The sequence below is a fragment of the Bipolaris sorokiniana genome, assembly GCF_000338995.1.
Source record: "Bipolaris sorokiniana ND90Pr unplaced genomic scaffold COCSAscaffold_6, whole genome shotgun sequence".
In the NCBI taxonomy this organism is placed as follows: Eukaryota; Fungi; Ascomycota; class Dothideomycetes; order Pleosporales; family Pleosporaceae; genus Bipolaris; species Bipolaris sorokiniana.
This window is the reverse complement of record NW_006911900.1, coordinates 1,672,016-1,692,214: the sequence shown is the minus strand read 5'-3', so window position 1 is coordinate 1,692,214 and position 20,199 is coordinate 1,672,016. Positions and strand designations below refer to the sequence as shown.

General features: G+C 50.8%; 8 protein-coding genes across 8 annotated transcripts; 3 read left to right on the top strand and 5 right to left on the bottom strand.

The window, feature by feature from the left end:
- Positions 1 to 27: 27 nt before the first annotated feature.
- COCSADRAFT_36553 (uncharacterized protein) lies at positions 28 to 2,411 on the bottom strand. The gene has a single exon (XM_007701002.1). The coding sequence runs from the start codon at positions 2,190 to 2,192 to the stop codon at positions 468 to 470; it is 1,725 nt and encodes a 574-aa protein (XP_007699192.1). The 5' UTR covers positions 2,193 to 2,411; the 3' UTR covers positions 28 to 467.
- Positions 2,412 to 3,390: 979 nt separating this feature from the next.
- On the bottom strand, positions 3,391 to 4,048 carry COCSADRAFT_356602 (uncharacterized protein; the record flags this gene model as incomplete). Its single annotated transcript, XM_007701497.1, has 1 exon — positions 3,391 to 4,048. The coding sequence occupies one exon, from the start codon at positions 4,046 to 4,048 to the stop codon at positions 3,635 to 3,637; it is 414 nt and encodes a 137-aa protein (XP_007699687.1). The 3' UTR covers positions 3,391 to 3,634.
- A 3,178-nt stretch (positions 4,049 to 7,226) lies between these two features.
- Positions 7,227 to 7,682, bottom strand: COCSADRAFT_356600 (uncharacterized protein; the record flags this gene model as incomplete). The annotated part of the gene is made up of 1 exon (XM_007701496.1): positions 7,227 to 7,682. One exon carries the CDS (start codon positions 7,680 to 7,682, stop codon positions 7,227 to 7,229), a length of 456 nt encoding a protein of 151 aa, XP_007699686.1.
- Positions 7,683 to 9,709: 2,027 nt separating this feature from the next.
- On the top strand, positions 9,710 to 11,900 carry COCSADRAFT_89087 (uncharacterized protein; the record flags this gene model as incomplete). Its single annotated transcript, XM_007701495.1, has 3 exons — positions 9,710 to 9,952; positions 10,003 to 11,735; positions 11,789 to 11,900. 3 exons carry the CDS (start codon positions 9,710 to 9,712, stop codon positions 11,898 to 11,900), a joined length of 2,088 nt encoding a protein of 695 aa, XP_007699685.1.
- A 273-nt stretch (positions 11,901 to 12,173) lies between these two features.
- COCSADRAFT_160196 (uncharacterized protein) lies at positions 12,174 to 12,722 on the bottom strand (the record flags this gene model as incomplete). Its single annotated transcript, XM_007701494.1, has 2 exons — positions 12,174 to 12,448; positions 12,623 to 12,722. 2 exons carry the CDS (start codon positions 12,720 to 12,722, stop codon positions 12,174 to 12,176), a joined length of 375 nt encoding a protein of 124 aa, XP_007699684.1.
- A 644-nt stretch (positions 12,723 to 13,366) lies between these two features.
- Positions 13,367 to 15,240, bottom strand: COCSADRAFT_26159 (uncharacterized protein; the record flags this gene model as incomplete). The annotated part of the gene is made up of 3 exons (XM_007700878.1): positions 13,367 to 13,790; positions 13,911 to 14,748; positions 14,862 to 15,240. 3 exons carry the CDS (start codon positions 15,238 to 15,240, stop codon positions 13,367 to 13,369), a joined length of 1,641 nt encoding a protein of 546 aa, XP_007699068.1.
- Positions 15,241 to 15,411: 171 nt separating this feature from the next.
- On the top strand, positions 15,412 to 17,091 carry COCSADRAFT_116780 (uncharacterized protein). The gene is made up of 3 exons (XM_007701493.1): positions 15,412 to 15,596; positions 15,650 to 15,928; positions 15,987 to 17,091. The coding sequence occupies exons 1-3, from the start codon at positions 15,542 to 15,544 to the stop codon at positions 16,733 to 16,735; spliced, it is 1,083 nt and encodes a 360-aa protein (XP_007699683.1). The 5' UTR covers positions 15,412 to 15,541; the 3' UTR covers positions 16,736 to 17,091.
- Positions 17,092 to 18,861: 1,770 nt separating this feature from the next.
- On the top strand, positions 18,862 to 19,449 carry COCSADRAFT_356592 (uncharacterized protein; the record flags this gene model as incomplete). The annotated part of the gene is made up of 1 exon (XM_007701492.1): positions 18,862 to 19,449. One exon carries the CDS (start codon positions 18,862 to 18,864, stop codon positions 19,447 to 19,449), a length of 588 nt encoding a protein of 195 aa, XP_007699682.1.
- Between the last annotated feature and the right edge of the window lie 750 nt (positions 19,450 to 20,199).

Here is a 20,199-nt window from a genome sequence, read left to right as displayed (position 1 = left end):
GCGCTGTGGATGTAATGGAAAAGTGGGGGGAGAGGGAGGGAGAAATGCTCCGCTTGTCAGGCTGAAAGTGGTGGAGTGTGCGTTTTGGAGTAGGGGTATATGTGTGCTATTTTATTTTGGAGAAGAGTGTGGGGAATTAGAGAGGAGGATGCAAATCCATGGTGGCTAACGGCTTTTTGGAGGTGATGTTGATCATGGATATGGGACTTTGACTTGCGCATCATCAAGGGGTGCGTAACATCCCCAATAGTCACTCTTGACAACTGATACCCTAAAACACTGCACAAGTAGTAGGCGGACCTATAGCACCGAAGAAATAGGTCGATAGAGGTACTACGAAGTCTGCAGCCCCTTCAGAAACTGCACTTGCCCAACAACGCTCCATTTACTCAAGGGAAACCCATACAACAAGCCTCTCGAGTAGCCGCCCAGGCTATTCCTACCCCAATACTTCAAGTTGAATTCTCCTAAATGTCTAGAAACTCAAACTTGACGAGTATTGTACACTCCGTTTCGTGTCCAGCCAGATCAAACATGCGCACAAAAACCCATCCCGGCACAACGTACATTAGTCTCACAGCCGCAACTGCAAAAAGCGGGTTCTTGGAGAAACTGTCATCGCTCTTGATCAACATACGCAAGAAGATCAACTCGTTATCCTCGTACTCCCATTCAAGTACTTCTCTCCACAGGGGTTCAGTGGCAGGCGGATTGTCTTTGTGCATAAACCCAGTAAGCTTATGGGGTTTGTAGACGGCGGTCTTGCGCTTTGGAGGCATGTTGTTCAGGTCGTTGGGGTGTACAAGCGTGCATGTTAGGTAAGGCTTGATTTCGTTGGGGTCGCGTGTTTTGGGCAGAGGAATGTCCGTCGCACCCGCGACGTGTAGTCGGAGCTGCTTCCGCCTTCCAGTGCCAAGGTTTCCAGAGCCACCCGCGCGTAGGGCCGCAGGCTTAAGGACGTATCCGCTGGAGCCAGTGAAGAGCGCTTCATTAATCTGCGAGCTCGCTCCAAAGGTTTGCCAGTTTAGCGCGCATATCTGTGCGCCGATGCTCCAAAAAGGAACGGGAGCTAAGTTCTTGGAGGAGATTCTGGTTCCCTTGGGGTAGACACGCATCAAATGGTGGGCGTTATGGCGAGAAATCTTTGCATTATTGGCTGGGAGATGACTCTTGAGACCAGATTCAGAGACGTTGATGAGCTGGTGGTGTGGCGCGTTCTCAAGATCGCCTTCGAACCATGAGTTATTAACAGGCTTGACAGACTGTGCGTACACGCCCAGGTTTGCAAGCTCAGGAATGATAGTTCCAGTCTGGGCGGTCTTTTTTTGTTCCACATATGCCTGATGAGCTTGCTTTTGCTCTTCATCGTCGGAACTGGAAGAGCTGCTACTGCTGGTCTCCGGTTCGTCGGGTAAGTGGTACTCAACAATGACTGCCACTTTGTTTCCCAACTCAGCAAGGGTGACATGTTCATGCTTTGAGGGATCGTTTTGTTCGCGTGTACCTTTGTCGCGCACCTCTTGACTAAGGAGCCGGTGGCCAAGAACCTCTTGGAAGATTTGTACCAGGCGAAGCTGACCGTGCGCGCCACAATGGTTCTCCAAGGAGATAATAATGGGCGCAGCATCCACCTCATTTCCAGCTTCCTTGTCAACAACATCCCGGATTGTTTCACATACCTCACGGAAGGGTATGTGAGAGACGAGTGTGTAGCCATGAGTGACTTTGGGCTCGTCGGCATTTTCATCGTTGTCCCAAGCATCAATCTCAACGCAACGCGATCCAGTGCGAAGGGCAATCTCATATGCCTGGGCATGCGATTCGCCATAGAGTTGGTGAGCCATTAGGTACGTGTTGTGCGATGAACTGATGAAGTATTCGGGAAGTGGATGGTTTCTGTCGAGAAGTTCCCGGGGAATGTTGACATGGTTCCTGCTGAGCATCTCCCGTAACGCTGAAACCCATTCTGCTTCTGAGCCGGACTCTGGCTTGTGCAGGATGTTATTCTCGATAATATAGTGCTGCAGTCCTTTGCTCACACGGAGCTGGTCTTTGGTGATGTGCGATTCTCGTGAGGCATGGCCCCCACCAGCCACAGTCCCCGCATCAATGGCCTCGCCCTTATCTTCATCATCGACGCTTCTCTTGGAAAAGGGATTGAGCTTTGCAATGCCGGAGACTAGTTCTGCCATGGTTTGCTATGTACTGTACTATGGCGATAAGTAAGGGTCGGGTGAGTGTTCAGCCACAGGGACGATGAGGGGGTGGATGAGAGGTGTGGCTGGTTCAGCCGGCGGGGTATAAGTATAGGCTTGGCCGGTTCGCACGGATAACGTCAACTCGCAACAACCGCACGTCCGCAAACAAATACCGACACTAGAAATCCTGCGTAGGGACGGTGGAAGTAGTCAGGTTACAACCATGGTTTCCTCTGAAGTCTTGGTTAAACGCGCCAACCACTCGAGACGTCGCGCTAGAGCATACGCTACTTAGTGCTTGGACTAAGCTAACCTGCATGATGTCAGGTGCGAGCCCTGCCACCTATACTTCAGACACAACATTGCGGATTACATTGGCCGTTTGGCGAACTCTATTCATGAGACGTGGTAAGCTACATGAAAATCCCTGGAAATACTGCGGGATTATCGTTAAATCGCTCGCGCCTTGAAGTATCACGGTACTGGTAACGCCGTGTGCGGTTCGTGCATGCACAGCCACGATTCTAGCCTTAAGGCATGTCCACCGGACTGTCAGCCCAGAAAACCCGCCAGCGAACAGTACCCACAAGCCGGCGTTTGTCGTCTCTCATTCATGTCTATCGCAAGGACAGCCAATAGAATCGACCCTCATGGCTAAACCTAGGCTCTGCTTCTGAGGTCATGGTGGTCGGCCTCGCAGCGAGCCTCGGGTAAACCGTCTTGGAGCAGCTGCTAAAAAACTTTCCACAAAAATGGTGCACACACCTGCAGCCTTATAGAAAATCAGCCTCCCCATGGTTGTGCGAGTGTCGATCATTTCGTCAATTTACCACCGTCACCGCCTTTCGCCGTTGTAGACATCCTACTTATTTCCCATGGTCAGATTGGTACCGTAAAACAGTCACGCTCCTTCACATGAGTCTCGGCCAATCAGCACCCCTGCACTAGCTAATCCACTATGCCCAGATCTCGACGCCGAGCTGAACGTCCAGCTTCTAGCCTCGAACCCCCAACTACCGAGTTTTCTGTAGTCGGGACACACTAAGCATAGGCTCTTGGCATCATCAACCGCACCATCAGAGGGCTGGTTGGTTTTGAGGCAAGAGTAGCTCGATACATCCTACGTTCGTTCCCATATTCTCCAGAAAAAAACAGGGGTATAGTTTCCTAAGTTCACTATCTTCAAATCCATACTCTACTTAGAATTCATCCAAACCCCTTACGCCCAGATGGCCATTAGCCATTCGCCAACTATACAAAACACTTGCAAAACAATCATAGTTACTTCTTCCTTCCTTCCGACTTACTAAATTCGCTGGTACCCTCTCCCACATTCACACTCTGACCATCCTCATGGCCAAAGATCTCAATCAACTCCTCACACGTACAAACTAACATTGCAGATTTACTCTCCTCTCCACCCACAAGAACCCCCGCTATACCATCTCCATCAAACTCCACCAAAAGTTCAACCCTTCGAGCACATGTCGTAAACTCGAGACATGCTTCATGTAGACTGCGATGGCGTATGCAAGTAGCCCGCGTTGCAGCAGCGCGTACTGCAAAAGCATCAGCACCTTTTCTCTTCTTTTATCTAGTACAAGATATGGAAATGCACAAGTACCATTGTTCGAGACGGAGTCGGTGTATTGGGACCCTGTATTGCTGATCCACGTTCCCACACACACGATCTCCATGTCACACTGAAGAGTAAAGGGGCGAGGCGCGCCGTTGATAGAAGGATCGGCTAGGCCACTATGACGCGGAGATGCAGTATCATAATTGTCGCGTTGGGGAGCGCCACAAGTGGCAGCATGTACAATGGAGTTGGACTGATTTGAAGCCACCATGGCCGAAGCGTTAATCTAACCAAACGAAAACAGCTGCGGCAGCAAGTGGAATCTCAGCTCTTTATATATGATTTTTCTATCGTGAAGGAGAAAAGGAGTAAACCTAATTACACAGCATGCATTTTCTCACCGCTCCAGAGCCTCACTCTTCCAACCAATTCCCTCACTGTCGCTGGGTGTAAGAAAAAGGACACGGCCCATACACTCTCACAGCCCACACACACATACATACACGAGCGGCTCTTCTATGCCGTGCAAGCCCAATGCAGCAGGTATTGCTGCATGTACAATAAGCCTATGGAAGCTCTCCCGCATCCGCGTCTGTCTAGTCTGTAGCACCCGCCGCCACCACCGCCGCTGCTGGACAAGGCTGAACAAGATTTGCTGAGCGTGGTCATGGGATACACGAGCTGGGCAGACCCCCTTCCAAGCCGCAAGCGAGTAGTACCACTGCAATCAAAACTCCCCCGAGTGGAGTGCAAAAGTAATAAGAGAGTCTGTGCCTGCCGCATGACACCTCGCAAGCCACACAGAATCAACACCTACGGGCGATGCATGATGCCTTTTGTGCCGTGACCAACCAGAGACACAGCGGATCCAACTTCCGGCGCCGCTGCCGTTGTACGACTTTGCAGGCGGTGCGCAGAAAAAAGGGTGCTCCGCGTGTAGCGATATTACAGACTCGGGTTTGCCGAGTAGGTCCGGGGGGGGGGGGGGGAAGCGGGTTCTCTCCAGTTTGGATCCGGGGAACGTGAACGGAAGCGGAGGTCTGGTAACACTTTTCCACTTGGCATTGCCTTCGCCCCAGGCATCGCTTATGCGGTTCCGGGAGTGCGACTCGGGCCATGTGGGTGGAAGGTATGGGCGGTATGATGAGCGTTGTCATCGTTGTTGTTGTTGTCGGGCGGATGACGTCGCTGTGATGAGGCGCTTAGGATCGTCTACCACCTGATCGATTTTGCCACGAAGACGGGGCATGAACTGAACACACCGACATTTCTTTGTGCCATGATCGTCAGTCTGTCAGTATCATGAGGAGAGTTTGGGGGCTGTGCAGTGTGTTTTGGTGAAATGGGACAGGGCCTGTTGGAAAGGCTGCATGGCTAGTTAGGCGCTAGCCTTGAGGAAGCTGGGTTGGCATTGACAATCAATGTACGGAACACTCTAGCTAACGGTAGGACGCATGGAATGCACTGAAGCTGCCTCGAGCGCAGGGTGATATTGCGGGCGGTGATCTAAGATCCTAGTGCCCCTATCACGGCAGTCATGTTGCGCCTTGCAGACGTGTTGGCAGTCATTCGGTGATACAGCTAGATACAAAACCCTGCCGAGTTTAGATATGGTAGGTTTGGAATTGTGCCTGGTTTTGCGACATGTGTGCGTGAAGCAGCGATGCAATCTACTTGTGGGTGACTGTCGATTACCCTTCCGCAGTGAGGGGCTGTGGTTCAAGGTGCACACAACACAACGGTTGCATGGATCGAAGTAGACAAAGTAAGAATGGCCACAGCTGCTAGCCTCAAACCCCGCCGGCTGCCACGTGGTTACATGGGTCGTAAAAGCTATCATCTGATCGAAACCCTGCTTGACAAAAGTGTTCAAGCGAAACTGTTTGACATGCCAAAATTTGATCTGTGCCTTGGAAAATTCATGGAAGAGGCCATGGAAGGCCTTGCTCTTCCGTGGCATGCGTCATGATTGGCCACCGGTGAGGCGCCATGCAGCCATGACAAGGGTGTTGATAACTGGTAGGCGCGCTAGTGATCAATCTTTCAACAATACCCAATATTTTAACTGCTGCCAGTGAGCAGTGATCTGCGGATGTGAATTGCAGGATTACCTTCAAGTGCTGACCGGGTTATGGAGGCGCCCTAAACATACACAGCAACCGTTACAGCCTTAGCAGAAGCAGTACTAGTCGGATCCACTTTTCCTGCAGAAGTGCCGTCTGGTCGGCGCGTAATACGAAGAGCAGACCAATTACCCGGGCCAAAGACGAGATAAGCCTGTCGTTTGACATGGTGATGGATGCCCCTTCGGCATGACAATCAATACAATTTTGTTTCACCCTCAGACATTCAGCTGCGCAACGCTGTGCGTTGGCAGACTGTGGAGCTATCCGTTACTTCCTTTCTCACCGCGGACTTGGCCCAACTTGCTTCTCATCCTTGTATGATTTCCATTGAGTCTGTGCTTTGTGCCTGTATAGTTTTAGGGAAAGGGGGTGTATAGAATCGATATCGAGTATTGCCTAGAGCCTTGCTCGGAAATGAAGGCATTGTAGCGGTGAGAACAAGCCACAAATGAATCTCAAAGACCACACTCTAGGTAAGGATTAGAGACAGAATTGACTGTAATCGCCTTGCCGTCGATTAAATCCATACGAATAGCTGATATACAGGACATTGATGGTGACAACCGACTTGTTAGTATCAGATGAAGCTTAATTGAGCAGACCTGGTCTTCACAACGGATTTGGATTCTTGGAATCAATTTGGCTGTTCATGTCGACTCAATACTGAATTGGAATCATATCATTCTGAAAATGGTAAGCGCCAAACATGTCTCGGTTGCCACACATACAAAACGACTGTAATTGGGATTTACGCAAAAGGTTGGATGTCAAAGGTCATGGGGTTGATGCTTGCCGAGCACCAGGCCAGCCACCCCGTTGCGCTTCAGCCCTTTACTTGTGTGTATGTAGTGCCTGTCGAGTCAACCAGATAGCGTCATTCGTCTCGGCTCGCGGTCGTCTAGGTTTGCACGTACCAGTGCGTCAATTCACCGAAAAAAAGGCCACCGCCCTAACAACCAGGCCTGAGTCCGCCTTCGTTTGGGATGGGGAGACGCAGGGCGGCGATCAGGCTTGGTTGCCAAGGATGCTCGTTCCGCAAAGCAACATCCTTACATCTCCCAATCATATCAAGATGCCTCGGAAAACGGAGGTCTCGGGTCCGTGGTACGAGCTTCAGAATGGGTCTAAGCTTCTTGTAACCAGAGTATTTCAGATTTGTCACAGGAGAACCGCTTTGTCGGGGCATTGTAGATTCATACTGGCTGAGAAAGGGGCGATTAAAAAGCAACCAAGCAACTGGAAGCCACTATGATGGAGAGACGTTGAAGGAAATGAAAGAAGAATGGTCTGATCGCACTTTATGTCAGCCATCAGACACCGACACTAGGTGGATTTTTTCTCTTCCTGTTTTCCTCCTTCCTGTTTTGCTTCCTGGATGATGACTTCTACCTCGCGTGTCATCTCATCGTTCAATATATCTGGATCGTATGTACAAATGCACCCTGCGGAGGCAGAAGTCCCAACTCTGCAGCCTCCTGACATTCCCACTGGAAGATCGCAGGACGGAGTGTATTCAAGCCGTTGAGAGGGGTGTACCCCAGGAGGAATTTTTCGGCGAGGAGGTTCTGGAAATTGTTGGTTGTGAACAGGACAATTGGTTTGCGTGTATCGTCTGGAGTCTGAAGTCGTTGCAGGCAAATCTATTTCTTGGTCACAGAATTTGAGAGAGTTGTCTTCGCGAGCTGCTTGTCCGTGGGTATTGCCAGGCTCTCTTTCCATATCTTCTCTCGAGTATCTTGGTTGTTTTAGCAGCTGAGTGAGCCATGGCTGGACAGGCATGATAGAAGCATGTGGTATACATACCTGCGTTTTTTGGCACCGGCAAAGTCCGCAATTTAAGCTGGGAAAAGAAAATTATAAGTTATAGTAAGGAAGACTGTGGATTTTAGGATCGTTGCTTTTGTGAATACAGTACGATTGCGCTTTATAGTTATTTGAGTCTCCAGAACAGTGCTGCAAGAAAGGGTGATGCATATAAGACCTACCTTAGTGTTTCCACTCACACCTTCACGGTTGGCGACAGAGTGGGTCATGCCTCCAACAGTGAAGGTATACAATTGCTTGGAAGGAGCGAGTTTGAGCAGGCAACATCCCTACCTATTCGCAAGGGTAGAAGGCAGGGTGGCTCTACGCTTAAACTTTATCAAGGCCCAGTGCGCCCTGTGCAGTCCATGGTCAGCTCGGAATCGATTACACCACATGGGGCACTCAGATGATTTGCAGGGCCAGGGACCATTGCGACAAAGCATTGTTGCTAGTCACCCCCCAAGAATTGATGATGTCATGCTGAATTTCTCAAAATCTATTCTGTTAACTAGAGTGTCGAGTTAAATTTTACAGCACAAGAAAATGTCTTGGTAGTCGCATCTAACGAGCTATCCAGATCTCGGTCTGAGCTTGGTCCGGTACAGACAGGTCCCGATCGACATCCGCATACTACTCAGTATGTGTGCCGCTCAATCAGAGAATTACGCGCGCCGGGATCGAGTCAGGGAGACATACCTGTGGTCTCCACTGCACTGACAAGGAATAGAAATGTATACGCCAACGTACGGACAGGTGAAGGACCAGTTGATCGACTAGCAAGAATTCGCTAAGGTTACAATAGGTAAGATCTGCAACCAATCTTAAACCTGGGTTCTTTTCTAGCATGCCTGAAATTACTTCGAAGACAATGGTCGTGGATGACGAAGAGGCGATGCCATCAGTGAAGAAGCCCATAAGGAAGATGGTGGCTTGACACTACTTGAATACGCTCATACTGATGTTTATCATACAAAGCGATGGATGAAACAGGCTGTCGAGTGCACGCAGGGGTGAGAAGAACAGGCTGCTCATGTAAGAGAAGGCCACAAGTGGTATAGCGTCTTGAAAGAAGGCAACGAGGCAAACATCCGCATATTTACGGCGCTTGAGGAGCCACAAAGTGGTTCAGCCGTAGCTGGTGTGGTTCTTGCTCGATATTTCCCACTGACTCATGGCGGCCACATATACGGTACTAGATGGCTTCTAGGATCTGTTGCGTGACATGATTTCGACCGGGTTCCGGGAGTTACTTAGATGGAGGAGGGACCAGCCATGGCCTGACCTTGCTCGCGCTAGTCATGGCTGGCGAGGTGAAACGTTGCTGACAGTGTGTCTGGCATAAGCGTCTTTCGTCAGTATGCATGTAGTTGCTGCATGTCCTAGTGATAGCGTCCGCTTCGGCTCGGGTATGATTTGAACATGGGCATGATAGATTGTTTCGTACCGCTCAAGTCTCGCACGGATGTCCGAATTACTGGTCCAAAACTCAACCCAAGTCTAGGAACGGGCGGGGCGGCACGCAGAAGGTCGACATTCTGGTGTGGCGCATAGTCTCGTGACAGCCGTTGGCCTTTGCCTTTGCTTGCAGGGTGTGGTCGGTGCAGTGGGGGCTAAAAGACAGCTGGCATCCCCTTAATCATGCATCGCACCGTGGGACGGTGATTCCCAGGGTTGGGACAAAGTGGAGGGAGAGTAGAGCTTTCAAGACTGGCAACAAGATGGAGTTGGAGTTGAGATAAAAGTAAGAAATGAAGCCGGCGAGTCAACGGGTAGCCTCCATGTGGGGGAACCGACCCGAGTTCGTTGCCGGAAGTTGCCGGTGACCAACTTCGGGGGAAATGGGTGGGGGAAAGCGCGGCCGAGGTGATCGCCGCCAGGTACCAGAAAAAAACATGCCAGCGCTGCGATGTTCAGACACAAAACTCGCCGCAACACGCGTGATATAGCAGAGAGTCATCCTTTGCGCGAACGCGAATAATCTCAGTCAAGATACATACGCAATGAGCGGCACCAACGGCGTCAATGGCGCCAGTGGCACTTCATCGTCCTCCAAACTTTTGTGGAAGCACCCCTCTCCGCAGTCTACCCCCATGTACCGCTTCCTCGAGTCAGTGAACAAAACACACAATCTCCATCTGTTAGACTACTCACAGCTACATCAATGGAGCATCAATTATGTCGATGCCTTTTGGAAGAGCACTTGGGATTTCGTCGGCATTAGACACAACGGAACGCCGTCGTCGGTCAGTCGTTGTAACCCCAAGCGCATATCTATCAGCTCACCAATAGCCAGACAGTGGATCCAGATGCTCCCATGTTTCCACGACCATCTTTCTTCCCGGGATCAACATTGAATTTTGCCGAGAACCTGCTGTTCCCTACCCAGGAAGTCGACCCCGAATCGCCCGCTGTCATTGCTGCGACCGAAACTACGCGGGAGACAGTGACATGGAAGGAACTAAGAGATAGGGTGAAGCAATGCCAGGCGGGCATGCTATCTCTAGGTCTCAAGGAAGGCGATCGAGTTGCGGGTTATGTCGCTAATCACACGAATGCATTGGTTGCTATGCTCGCAGCGACATCGTTGGGAGCAGTCTGGACAGCCGTCAGTCCAGATACGGGAGTGCATGCTGTCTTGGACAGACTGCGCCAAATAGAGCCAGCACTCCTTTTCGTCGATAACGCTTCCTTCTACAACGGCCGAAGCCATCCAGTCTTGCCCAAAGTCATCGAGATTACCAGGGAACTTCCAACTCTCCAGGCTGTCATTGTTTTCCCAACAGTTGCGTCCGTTGCAGTTGACGCCAGTTCAATACCTGTTGCATCAGGAAAGGCATACGACTACGCTACCTTTACCTCGCTCAAGTCAACAGCAGAGCTCGAGTTCAGGCAACTGCCGCCAGACCACCCAGTCTACATACTGTACTCGAGCGGCACGACCGGAGCGCCCAAGTGCATTGTGCACGGAGCTATTGGTACGTTGCTCCAGCACAAAAAGGAGCATATTCTCCACTGCTCGATTGCGCCCCAATCGCGGCTTTTCTACTTCACCACCTGTACTTGGATGATGTGGCACTGGCTCGTCAGCGGACTAGCGTCAGGGGCCACGTTGGTTCTGTACGATGGGTCGCCGTTTCGCTACGTGGACCGCTCCGATCCGTCGACATCGGTGGCGGATGATCTCGCCATGCACCGCCTCATTAATGAGTTTGGCATTACGCACTTTGGTACCTCTGCCAAGTACCTATCCATTCTAGAACAAAAATCGGTCGATTCAGCTGCGGCTGGCCTCGGTCTTGATACGCTCGAGGCAATCTACTCGACTGGCTCTCCACTGGCGCCATCAACTTTTTCCTATGTCTACTCAGCATTCCCGTCGTCTATCAATCTCGGTAGCATAACTGGAGGCACGGACATTATCTCGCTCTTTGGCGCGCCTAACCCACTGCTTCCAGTTTACGAGGGCGAGATTCAGGGCCCTGGTCTGGGCATGGCTATTGCTGCATACGATTTCACAGGCGCCGACATTTCGTCGTCAGGTGAACCAGGCGATTTAGTCTGCACCAAACCATTCATATGCCAGCCAGTGGCATTCTGGGGTACTGACGGTGAGGCAAAGTACCGCAAGTCGTACTTTGAAAAGTTTACCAACGAAAAGAAGCGACCTGTGTGGCATCACGGTGACTTTGTGCGCTTCAGCCCAGAGACTGGCGGACTCTGGATGCTTGGCCGCAGCGATGGTATCCTCAAGCCTGCTGGCGTGCGATTCGGATCCGCCGAGATTTACAACGTAGTGCTCCAGCATTTCCCAGAAGACGTGGCCGACGCACTCTGTATCGGCCGCAGAAGAGAAACAGACACGGATGAAACTGTGGTGCTGTTCCTCAAAATGGCAGATGGACGCCAAATGACATCTGACCTGGTCGACAGGATCAAGTTGACGATTAAGAAGTCGCTCAGTGCACGCCATGTCCCTGCGATTGTAGATGAGTGCCCAGAAATCCCAGTGACGACCAATGGCAAAAAGTGAGATTCCAGTATCGAATAGAGAGTGTGTCAACATACTAACGTGCCAACAGGGTCGAAGGAGCGGTCAAGCAGATTCTGTGCGGGATGAACGTAAAGACAAGTGCCAGCGTTGCTAATGCTGAATGTTTGGATTGGTATCGCGAATGGGCGCGTACGCACTGAGGGTAGTAATGCTTCCTCGTGACCAGTATAGTATATAGAAAAGTCTCTCCGGAGAAGAAAAAAATAGACAGGAGAAAGGAAATAGACCCGAACGCCTAATGAAAAACGCCGCAGCACCCCGGAGATGGGTGGGTTCCAGCCATGTGGGCGGCAGCCGGTGCCTGATGTGAAAAAACCCCGTCTAAGGAAAGATAATGGGTGTCTTGCTCCCTGCTCTTATGCCCTCAAAGTCGTAAAAGAAATCGTTACTTCATCCTGAACTCCACTGGTTCTTCAAAAATCCCCAAACCCATCGTTGCCCTCCTTACTGATAATCTCCCGTACAACGCGATCCACCTTTTCACTCAGCCCAATGACGACATTGCGGCCATATGCCACTTCCTTGGTAACGACGACCTTGAAGCGGCCCGGGGCGCCGTGTATGCACACCATGGCCTTGTGGCCGAGCAGACCGTTATCAGGCCCGCGCACGTCGACGACGCTGATGGAAACTTGTGAGGGGAGAACTTTGTAGCCTGCCGTATATTTGACTAGGAAAGAGATATTGCCTGTTGACCACATCCGATTAGCTGATTGCTTATTTGTTTTCTCATTTGTTTGTTTTTTCCGTTACTCCGCTCCACCTTTCTCCTCAGCCCGTTTAGGCAAGACGGGACGGAATGAGGGGGGGAAGGAAGTTAAGATAGGGAATAAGGGCAGAAGGGGGAAGAGGGCAAACGCACCAGCAATAGTCTCCACCACATGAATCGGCAGCTCGCCGCGGCGGGGACTCAGATGCGAGAAGATTTGTTGGTGAACGGGGTCGGGAAAGACGTTTTCCATGTTGAGGTTAGACGACAGGGTCAAAGATGACATTACTTTGTGCGCAAAGAAGTTATGGATTATGTATGGAATGAAAGAGGAAAAAGAGAAAGAGAGCAAAGGGTAGTATGTAGTTATGCAAAAGCGAAAGTGAGTCGAGTCCGCCCCCGAAAAGGGTATACGTGATGGTAGGTGGTTTAAAAGTGGGGGCGTGCGTTTGGGACGAGAGGCTGACCGCCAGTTAGAGCCGACCACGTCCGTGGTGCTTTGACCACTTTTCCCACGACAGCAACGAGAGAGGGTCCACCGCGAAGGGGGCCGTGTCGTGAAACCCACCGACATTTGGATGAATGAGCTGTTCGCGTGCGTAGGCTTGAGGGATCTTGTCTACGTAAGACAGCGTGTGGCGCGGCGTTGTTTTTTGGTGGCTTGATCCGGGTAGCCGACGACACCGGTTGCCGACGACACCGTGTACAACAGGCCTTTTGCAGGAAAACTTATATTGTTGCCTGAAATAATGGATACTAAGATACCCCCCGATACTTTGTGTTAATACAATCAACTAAAATAAAATGTTTCCCAAGTCATGCATGAACATACAGACCATACCAAACATAACGCCATCCAACTGGCATGCAGAAGGCATGATACATATACAAGTCGCGTCATCTCCCTTCCTTAATCTTGACGGCATCGGCAAACATGGGAAAGGTCCCTCTAAAGCTGGGACCTAGAGTCCAGTTGTTGAGGTCGCGCAAATGCGTCTCAAAGGCTGGGTTGATGAGCCATTGGTCGTCTTCCTTGGGCAACTGCTCCATGCTCGGTATGCAAGCAGCCGCATTGCCAGTGAGCGGCTGTGGTGTTGCAGGTCCCTGTGGCGAGCCAGCATTCACGTGCGTTGAAAAGGGCGAAGATGCCGAGATGGACGACGTGGTAGAGAGAGTCGAGGTGCGGACTACCGAGGCAGGAAGCAGACAATCGCGATGCTCATAGGGCCAGTTGAGGGAGATTGTGGTGGTGAACGGGATGAAGAAGTTCTCAAACGAGACCTGGGGTTGCGCAGCAATGAGCTTGTCGCGAAGACGGGGCCTGGACCGGATTAGTCATGTATGTGGGAGTGTGGGTGGGTTTGGCAGGGGGGCAAGGGGGCATGTGGGGAAGTTCCAGGGCAAAGCAGGACAAGGCAGGGCAAGGCAGGGCACGACATACCAAGGGAGATGATCGATCCACAATGCATGCGCGGTAAACAGCTGCGACGGACGTGGGGTTACCCAATGTGGCAATCGGTCGTAGTTTTCCTGTGTTGGCTCAATTTGCCAGCGCATGATCAGGAACATGATGAACACGATAGCCACCTGCTCCGGGCGCCCACAGATGTCTGGAAATGTGCGTAGAATGTCTGTGAAGAGTTTGGACAATGGATGTGATTCAACAGCGCGGTCGGGGTGGGCCAACGAGGTAAAGTTGGGATAGTGAGGACCGACCAGCGTCTTGACTGGTACCCCCTCAGCCGCGCGATTCTGCCGGTCCTGAAGGAAGTCGAGCAGGATCACATCGAGCGGACAGGTGGCAGGCAGATTGCGCGGCAACGTCAAGTGGGCGACCATGTTGGGGGCATATTGTGCGTGCTGGCTGGTGCTGACGTTGCTGGGGCGCATCTGATGTGGAGGTGGCAGGTTGGGGTCGACGGCCCTGCGCTGGCCATTGTCGAGCAAGAAGTCGACGCCTAGACGCTCGTCAAAGGGCATATCGGTATTGATGCGCGCCTGGTGGAATTGAGGGCCTGGACTGTCGCTCGAGTAGCGGCGCAGATGGCTCGTGGGCGCATCGTTGGGATAGAGCCATGCGCCTGTGCCTATGGCTGCGTTTGCATCGTGCACGCCGGGCGAGGGCACACTATTGTGCGGTGAGGCCGAAGCGATGGGGGCATTGAGCTGGCGCGCATCGCGTTGTTGGAGATGGTGGGTTTGGTTTTGTTGTTGATGTTGGTGCTGTTGTGGAGGCTGGACAGGAGAAAGGGGCGAGCGTTCGGCGGCGGCTGCGAGTTCTACAAGTCGTCAGCAGTCATTTTTCCAGACGCCGTCTCTCGTCGGTAGTCATTTGTCTTTATTCATCTCCTTCCTCTTACACGTCCTTTTCTTCCACATTCTGGAGTCGTACCGTTCAAGCCGCCCGTAGCGCGGACAATGGGTTGGATGATGCTGAGCACACTCTCGAGGCGCTTCTTGATGTCGGCATTCTCCGCCTGGATGGCTTCCTTCTCGCGCAGGACTACCTGTAGGTCGCTATAGGGCTGCTGGCTCTCGAGATCGCGGATGCGCTGGTTGAGGGCGTCGATCTGATTCTTTGTGCGTTCGCGAATGGCGCGCTGGGCCTCGCGGTCGTTTGCGCGCTTGCGAGCAAGCTGTTCGGGGGTGAGGTTGGCAACGCCACGCGAGTTTGGGCCGGTTCTGCGCTTTTTACTGGGCTGGCTACCATCGCCCGAGCCCTCGTCCCTAGGCGTAGGCTCGGGTGTGTCTGCCTCGCCCGCAGACGCCATGCTGATCATGGAAGCTGTGTGGGATGCGATTCAGGATTGATTTGGTCAAATCCTGTCCCGAGTCATGAGCCCTGGCGCTAGCACGCAGTGGGGCCTCTAGCAATGCGGGGAATGCATGCCATCCACCCCCATCCACCTCCATCCTTCCCGTCATGCGCCTCTGCCGAGGGTCAAGGTCGCGGCTCTTCCGGATATCCCTCCCCGTCTCTCTACTGCACATATCCGCCATGGCCCCAGCATCAGCACTGTGTTCAGCACTACGTTGGTCGCCCTCAATACTACATCATCCATCCTCAACACCATGGCCGACTATCACGTGAGCAGGCTACGCATCGCTTCGGTTACGCTAAAGGCTAGTACGCATCCCTATCCTGCCTCTACTACATATCACGACCTGACATGTCTACAGTCGGCGCCGCTCTACAACGTTCTCTAACCTCGCCCTTCAAAGGCGACAATGGCTCCAACACATACTTCAAGGATATCATGTTTGCCGTCTCCCGGGCTAATATGGGCAATCTCGATCTCGTCCATGACCGTTACTTGAACGGAGGCTCTACAACCACAAACTATATCAAGTATACTGAGCAGCAAAAGTTGGCGCCAGACAGCATAACCCTGCCAAGTGGCACACAAGCGCATTGGTTGGGAAAAAGCAATGCAAGCAAGGTCTTGGTATACTTCCATGGTGGGTCAAAGTAACCGTGTATCACCCACAACTGGACCCTGACAGCTGACAATTGTAGGCGGTGGATATGTTCTCCCTGCTGGACCTGGCCACATACTCTGGCTTGACGACTTCCAAAAGTCTCTTGGTCCCGATGTGTCTGCATTGCTTCTCGCATACGATGTTGCACCCGAGGCTAAATACCCTACCCAGCTCAAGCAAGCCGTCGAGCTTCTCGACTATCTAGTGTACACCCAGGGTCGCAGTCCCTCTGATCTCATACTGGCTGGCGACTCCGCTGGCGGCAATCTTTTACTCGGCGCCCTTTCGCATATTGCACACCCGCATCCCGACATTACACCGCTCTCACTACCTGCCAGGCTCCATGGTGTTTTACTCATTTCACCATGGTGCTCACTGACCCAGACCAATACCCCTGCATTCACCACAAATGCCGAACGCGACATGCTTGATGCTCGGGTTCTCAATCGATGGGCTGCTGCATTTCTCGGCTCGGATTCTCCCTTTGCCGGCGACTTGTACAACGAGCCTGTTCTGGCACCTCCGGATTGGTGGGCGCCTGTTGCCGATTTTGTGGAAGAAGTCTTGATCTGGGCAGGCGACAATGAGGTGCTCAAAGATGGCATTGCAGCTTTTGCGGAAAAATTTACCAAAGGATTTGGTAGCAGAGGTGGAGTTGTGAATACCGTCTTTACGCCAAAAGCGTGCCATGATGAGATGATTATGGAGAGGATCCTGGGATATAAGGGTGACTCTGGAACAGGTAGTCAGCAAGTCTTGGAAACGTGGGTGAAGGCGAAGCTTTGAGTCAGCATTCGAGCCCTTTCTTGTCTACATCATAATTAACGTACATCCCTTCGCACCGGAACAACTGGCCCCCAGATGTTTGCAGCAAAACCTCTGGTCGAGCTGGATATGGTACCTGCTGCATACTTTACAACTCAGTAGAGAAGACATCTTGATTGGCCGTTCAATAGATCTCGATCTGCAGTAACACACTTCGATTTAGGGTCTCATAGCTCTCACTGGGTCAAAATCTACTGTAGTAAGCATGATTATACCGGCATATCGCCGCACTGCACAGTTCTGCCTCGTTTATTGGCCGTAATCCTTTTGCAACTTCGCGATAAAGATACACAGACTTTACACAATCTCACACGTACAATCGCTTTCTGAACTGGATCCATAGTGACGAAGTCATTGTGCATTGAATCTGGGATGACAGTCGTGTTTTGATGTTCGCGTGGCTCGTTGGGTCGAACTGGTTCATTGGGTTGCACACCTGGGACAGACACCCTAGAACAGTTCAAGGATTTTCCTCGCATGCCTCGATTACCAGCTCAGAGCACAAGAATAACTTCTCAATGGCCTGCAATAGATGACTGGAGTGGCGAGCGGTTATCAAAGTACCTCGATCAAGTAAGCTTTACACTACTTTGGGCTTAATTTAAGTGATCGCAAATTAGTGTTAATAATAACCCAGCTCGATCCAGAATCAGAATATGACTAGATCATCCGCACGGCTACTCTTTTCATAGGTTCTGGTTTCTCTACTGCACTAGGATATACCGCAGTCTTTTGCATACTGACTCAGACGCTGGCAGGTGCGACTGCTGTTCATGCTGGCAAAGTGATTAGGCGAGGTCAGTAGCGTTATTACGGAACGCAGCCAATGAACTTGCAGTGGATATACTATGTAAGTATGTAATTCGGCTAAGACTAAGGCATAGGTGGAGCAGATCAACAAAATTCATGCTGATGTTGCAAAGCGCCATCCTGGTACCATCAGCACTGTGTGGGAGGCAAAGATGTCTATAATAGCCTTGCCATATTTTGAATCTTGAGTTAGAAAGACAGTAAACGCGCGAAAGTCAGGACCACATCCAAAAGTGAAAGCAAAATACCCGTTTTAAGGTGAAAGACTGACTTCTCATTTCGTCACTAAAGCAGGAGACGGGCTTAGGGCGTTTGGTCTAAAATAACCTAGGACGTGGGATGGGATTGAAAGATCCTTTTATTGATTCGACGACTTTCCATTCGAAGACCAAACAATACCAGAGGAAAAGCTTCAGGGCTATGAGACTTCAAAAGCTTTCATTAAACAATTCTGTATGGTTTGGTTCTCTACTTAAGTACTCCATTAAGCTAGAGTCTAAGAGATTCTACATGAATCAGATCTTATAAGTTATTCCAAAAAGTGCGAAAAATGGTCGCAGTATCGACTGGGAACTTCCTATAAGCTCCGCTATGCATTTGTCCTCTCAAGGCTGTGAAAAGGAGGACGTAAAGGAAATCGGATAGCGTTGGTAGGCGCTCTTGACCTGTTTTAGGTTGGTGAACTTACATTAGGTGTGTTGACTTGGATAGATGAGGTAGGATGAGGCAAGATGAGGCAGGATGAGGCAGGATGAGGCGGGATGAGGCGGGACGCCTGAAGCCACAACTTACGAAGGGAACACACAACCGCCAGACCTTGAGTAACTTTCTTTGAAACGTCCAGAAGAATCAAGATGTGGTATTATTTGCGGGATTGCTGACATATGTTTTAGGTCCCGTGAATACCCGCATAGTTTGCAAAGTCTCGGTTACAGTTGACCAACTTACGCGGCTTCTGACAACTTCCGTCGTCCATTCCACACCGCTGGACTCTATTAAGGTTCCATCAATCTTGGATAAAAATATTACTTCGAAAAATCCATCCTTTTCAGACCTGATTACCAGGTCCGGGTCCAGACATCTGGTCAAGCGGAGTTTTTGCGTTACGACGCTTCCTTCGGCTCGACCCTGCGGCGGTCCTCTGGAGCACCCGTCGGCAGATGTGAGATTTTAGGGTTCTTCTGGAATGGTGACTGCAACGCTCATCAGAAAGCTTGGTTGTGTTTACTACGCTCAAATGTTATTTTTGTTTTAGTTTCGATCTGGGGGACAACACTATGAGTCGTGGACATCGAAGTAGATGTCATCTGCCCCTGGTGATCGAGCTGACATGCATCGTAGCTGGGGCTACTGCAGCTTTACGTCTATTTGGGTCTAGGGAAAGGTCTAGAGCTTCTTCGACATCGAGTGGTTATGCTTCTTCAACGCATCCTTGCCAGAGGCAAAGTGTGGTCATTGCTCTAGGCATTGAGGCATTGATTCCTAGTGGATTTCTTGCTGATGTCGGTGGGTTAGAAAACACACTAAGCGAAATTGAGGCAATACACTTACACTCTTCGAAAATAATCTCTTCTGTGGTGGATGCTTCTCTGTATCTTCGCTGCATCTGCCATCCAAGAGTACAAGAATCAAGTAGCAAGGGTTTCCACGCATTTTCAGACGGTGAGAAATCCTTAATCATCCCGAGGTTTCCGAGTGCCATGAACTTGATGTTGGGGGATTCTTGTTACACTTATCGTTCTATATCTAATGTGTCACATGCAGCGGGCAGACATGGAGTGTCACACAAGGTTGAATCTACCATCGAATCCGGAGGAAGCTACGAAATCCCAATGGATGGCAAGGCAATACACTCATTTAGGTGAAAATTATACTATGCTGTGCTAAGTGAAGCACATTTCATTCTATTCTCATCGACTTCTTGACGTAGGCTTTGGCTGCACGGTTTTGACGCCGCGGTGGTAATCTAAATTCTGTGGTGCGATGAAGATTGCAGTCGTCACGGCGACTTGAGATGTGCTTTGATTAAACTAATTAGATTTTTGGGCCCCTTTTCCTGTTCGTGCATCACTTAGTATAATGACTGAATACGAGGCTGCAACTTTCATGTTATCTCAACTAACGTGTTTCACCAGTGTGCGCCCCACCCCAGTGTGCGCCCCACGAAATCCTAGTACCTCACCTTCGTAATAGTACTACGCAACACCACCATAATATTTTTATTAAGTAGAGCAGGATATTATTCTTCAGATACGTCGCTATCCTCTGTATCCTCTAATTCTACTTGGCACGTGCGAGAATTGTGTCCAACTTGGCTGCAACGTCCGCAGCGCCGTTCACTGCGTACCCTCTTCGCGGGCGTTACACCCTCATTACAGCTACCACCCTCTACCTTAGCTATCTGATTAGCTATCTGGCTAACTGTCTGGGACCCCTCCGGCTGTACGTAGCGCCTCTTACGAGTTTTTCGCTTTGTTACTTCACTAATCGTAGCTTCAAGGCGATCAAGTTTCTCGTGCATAAGCACCATATTATGAGCTATCTGCTGAGCTCCCTTACTTAACTGCTGCATCTGCTCCTTAAGAGAAGTTGTAGGAGACCCTTGCTGGATTTGC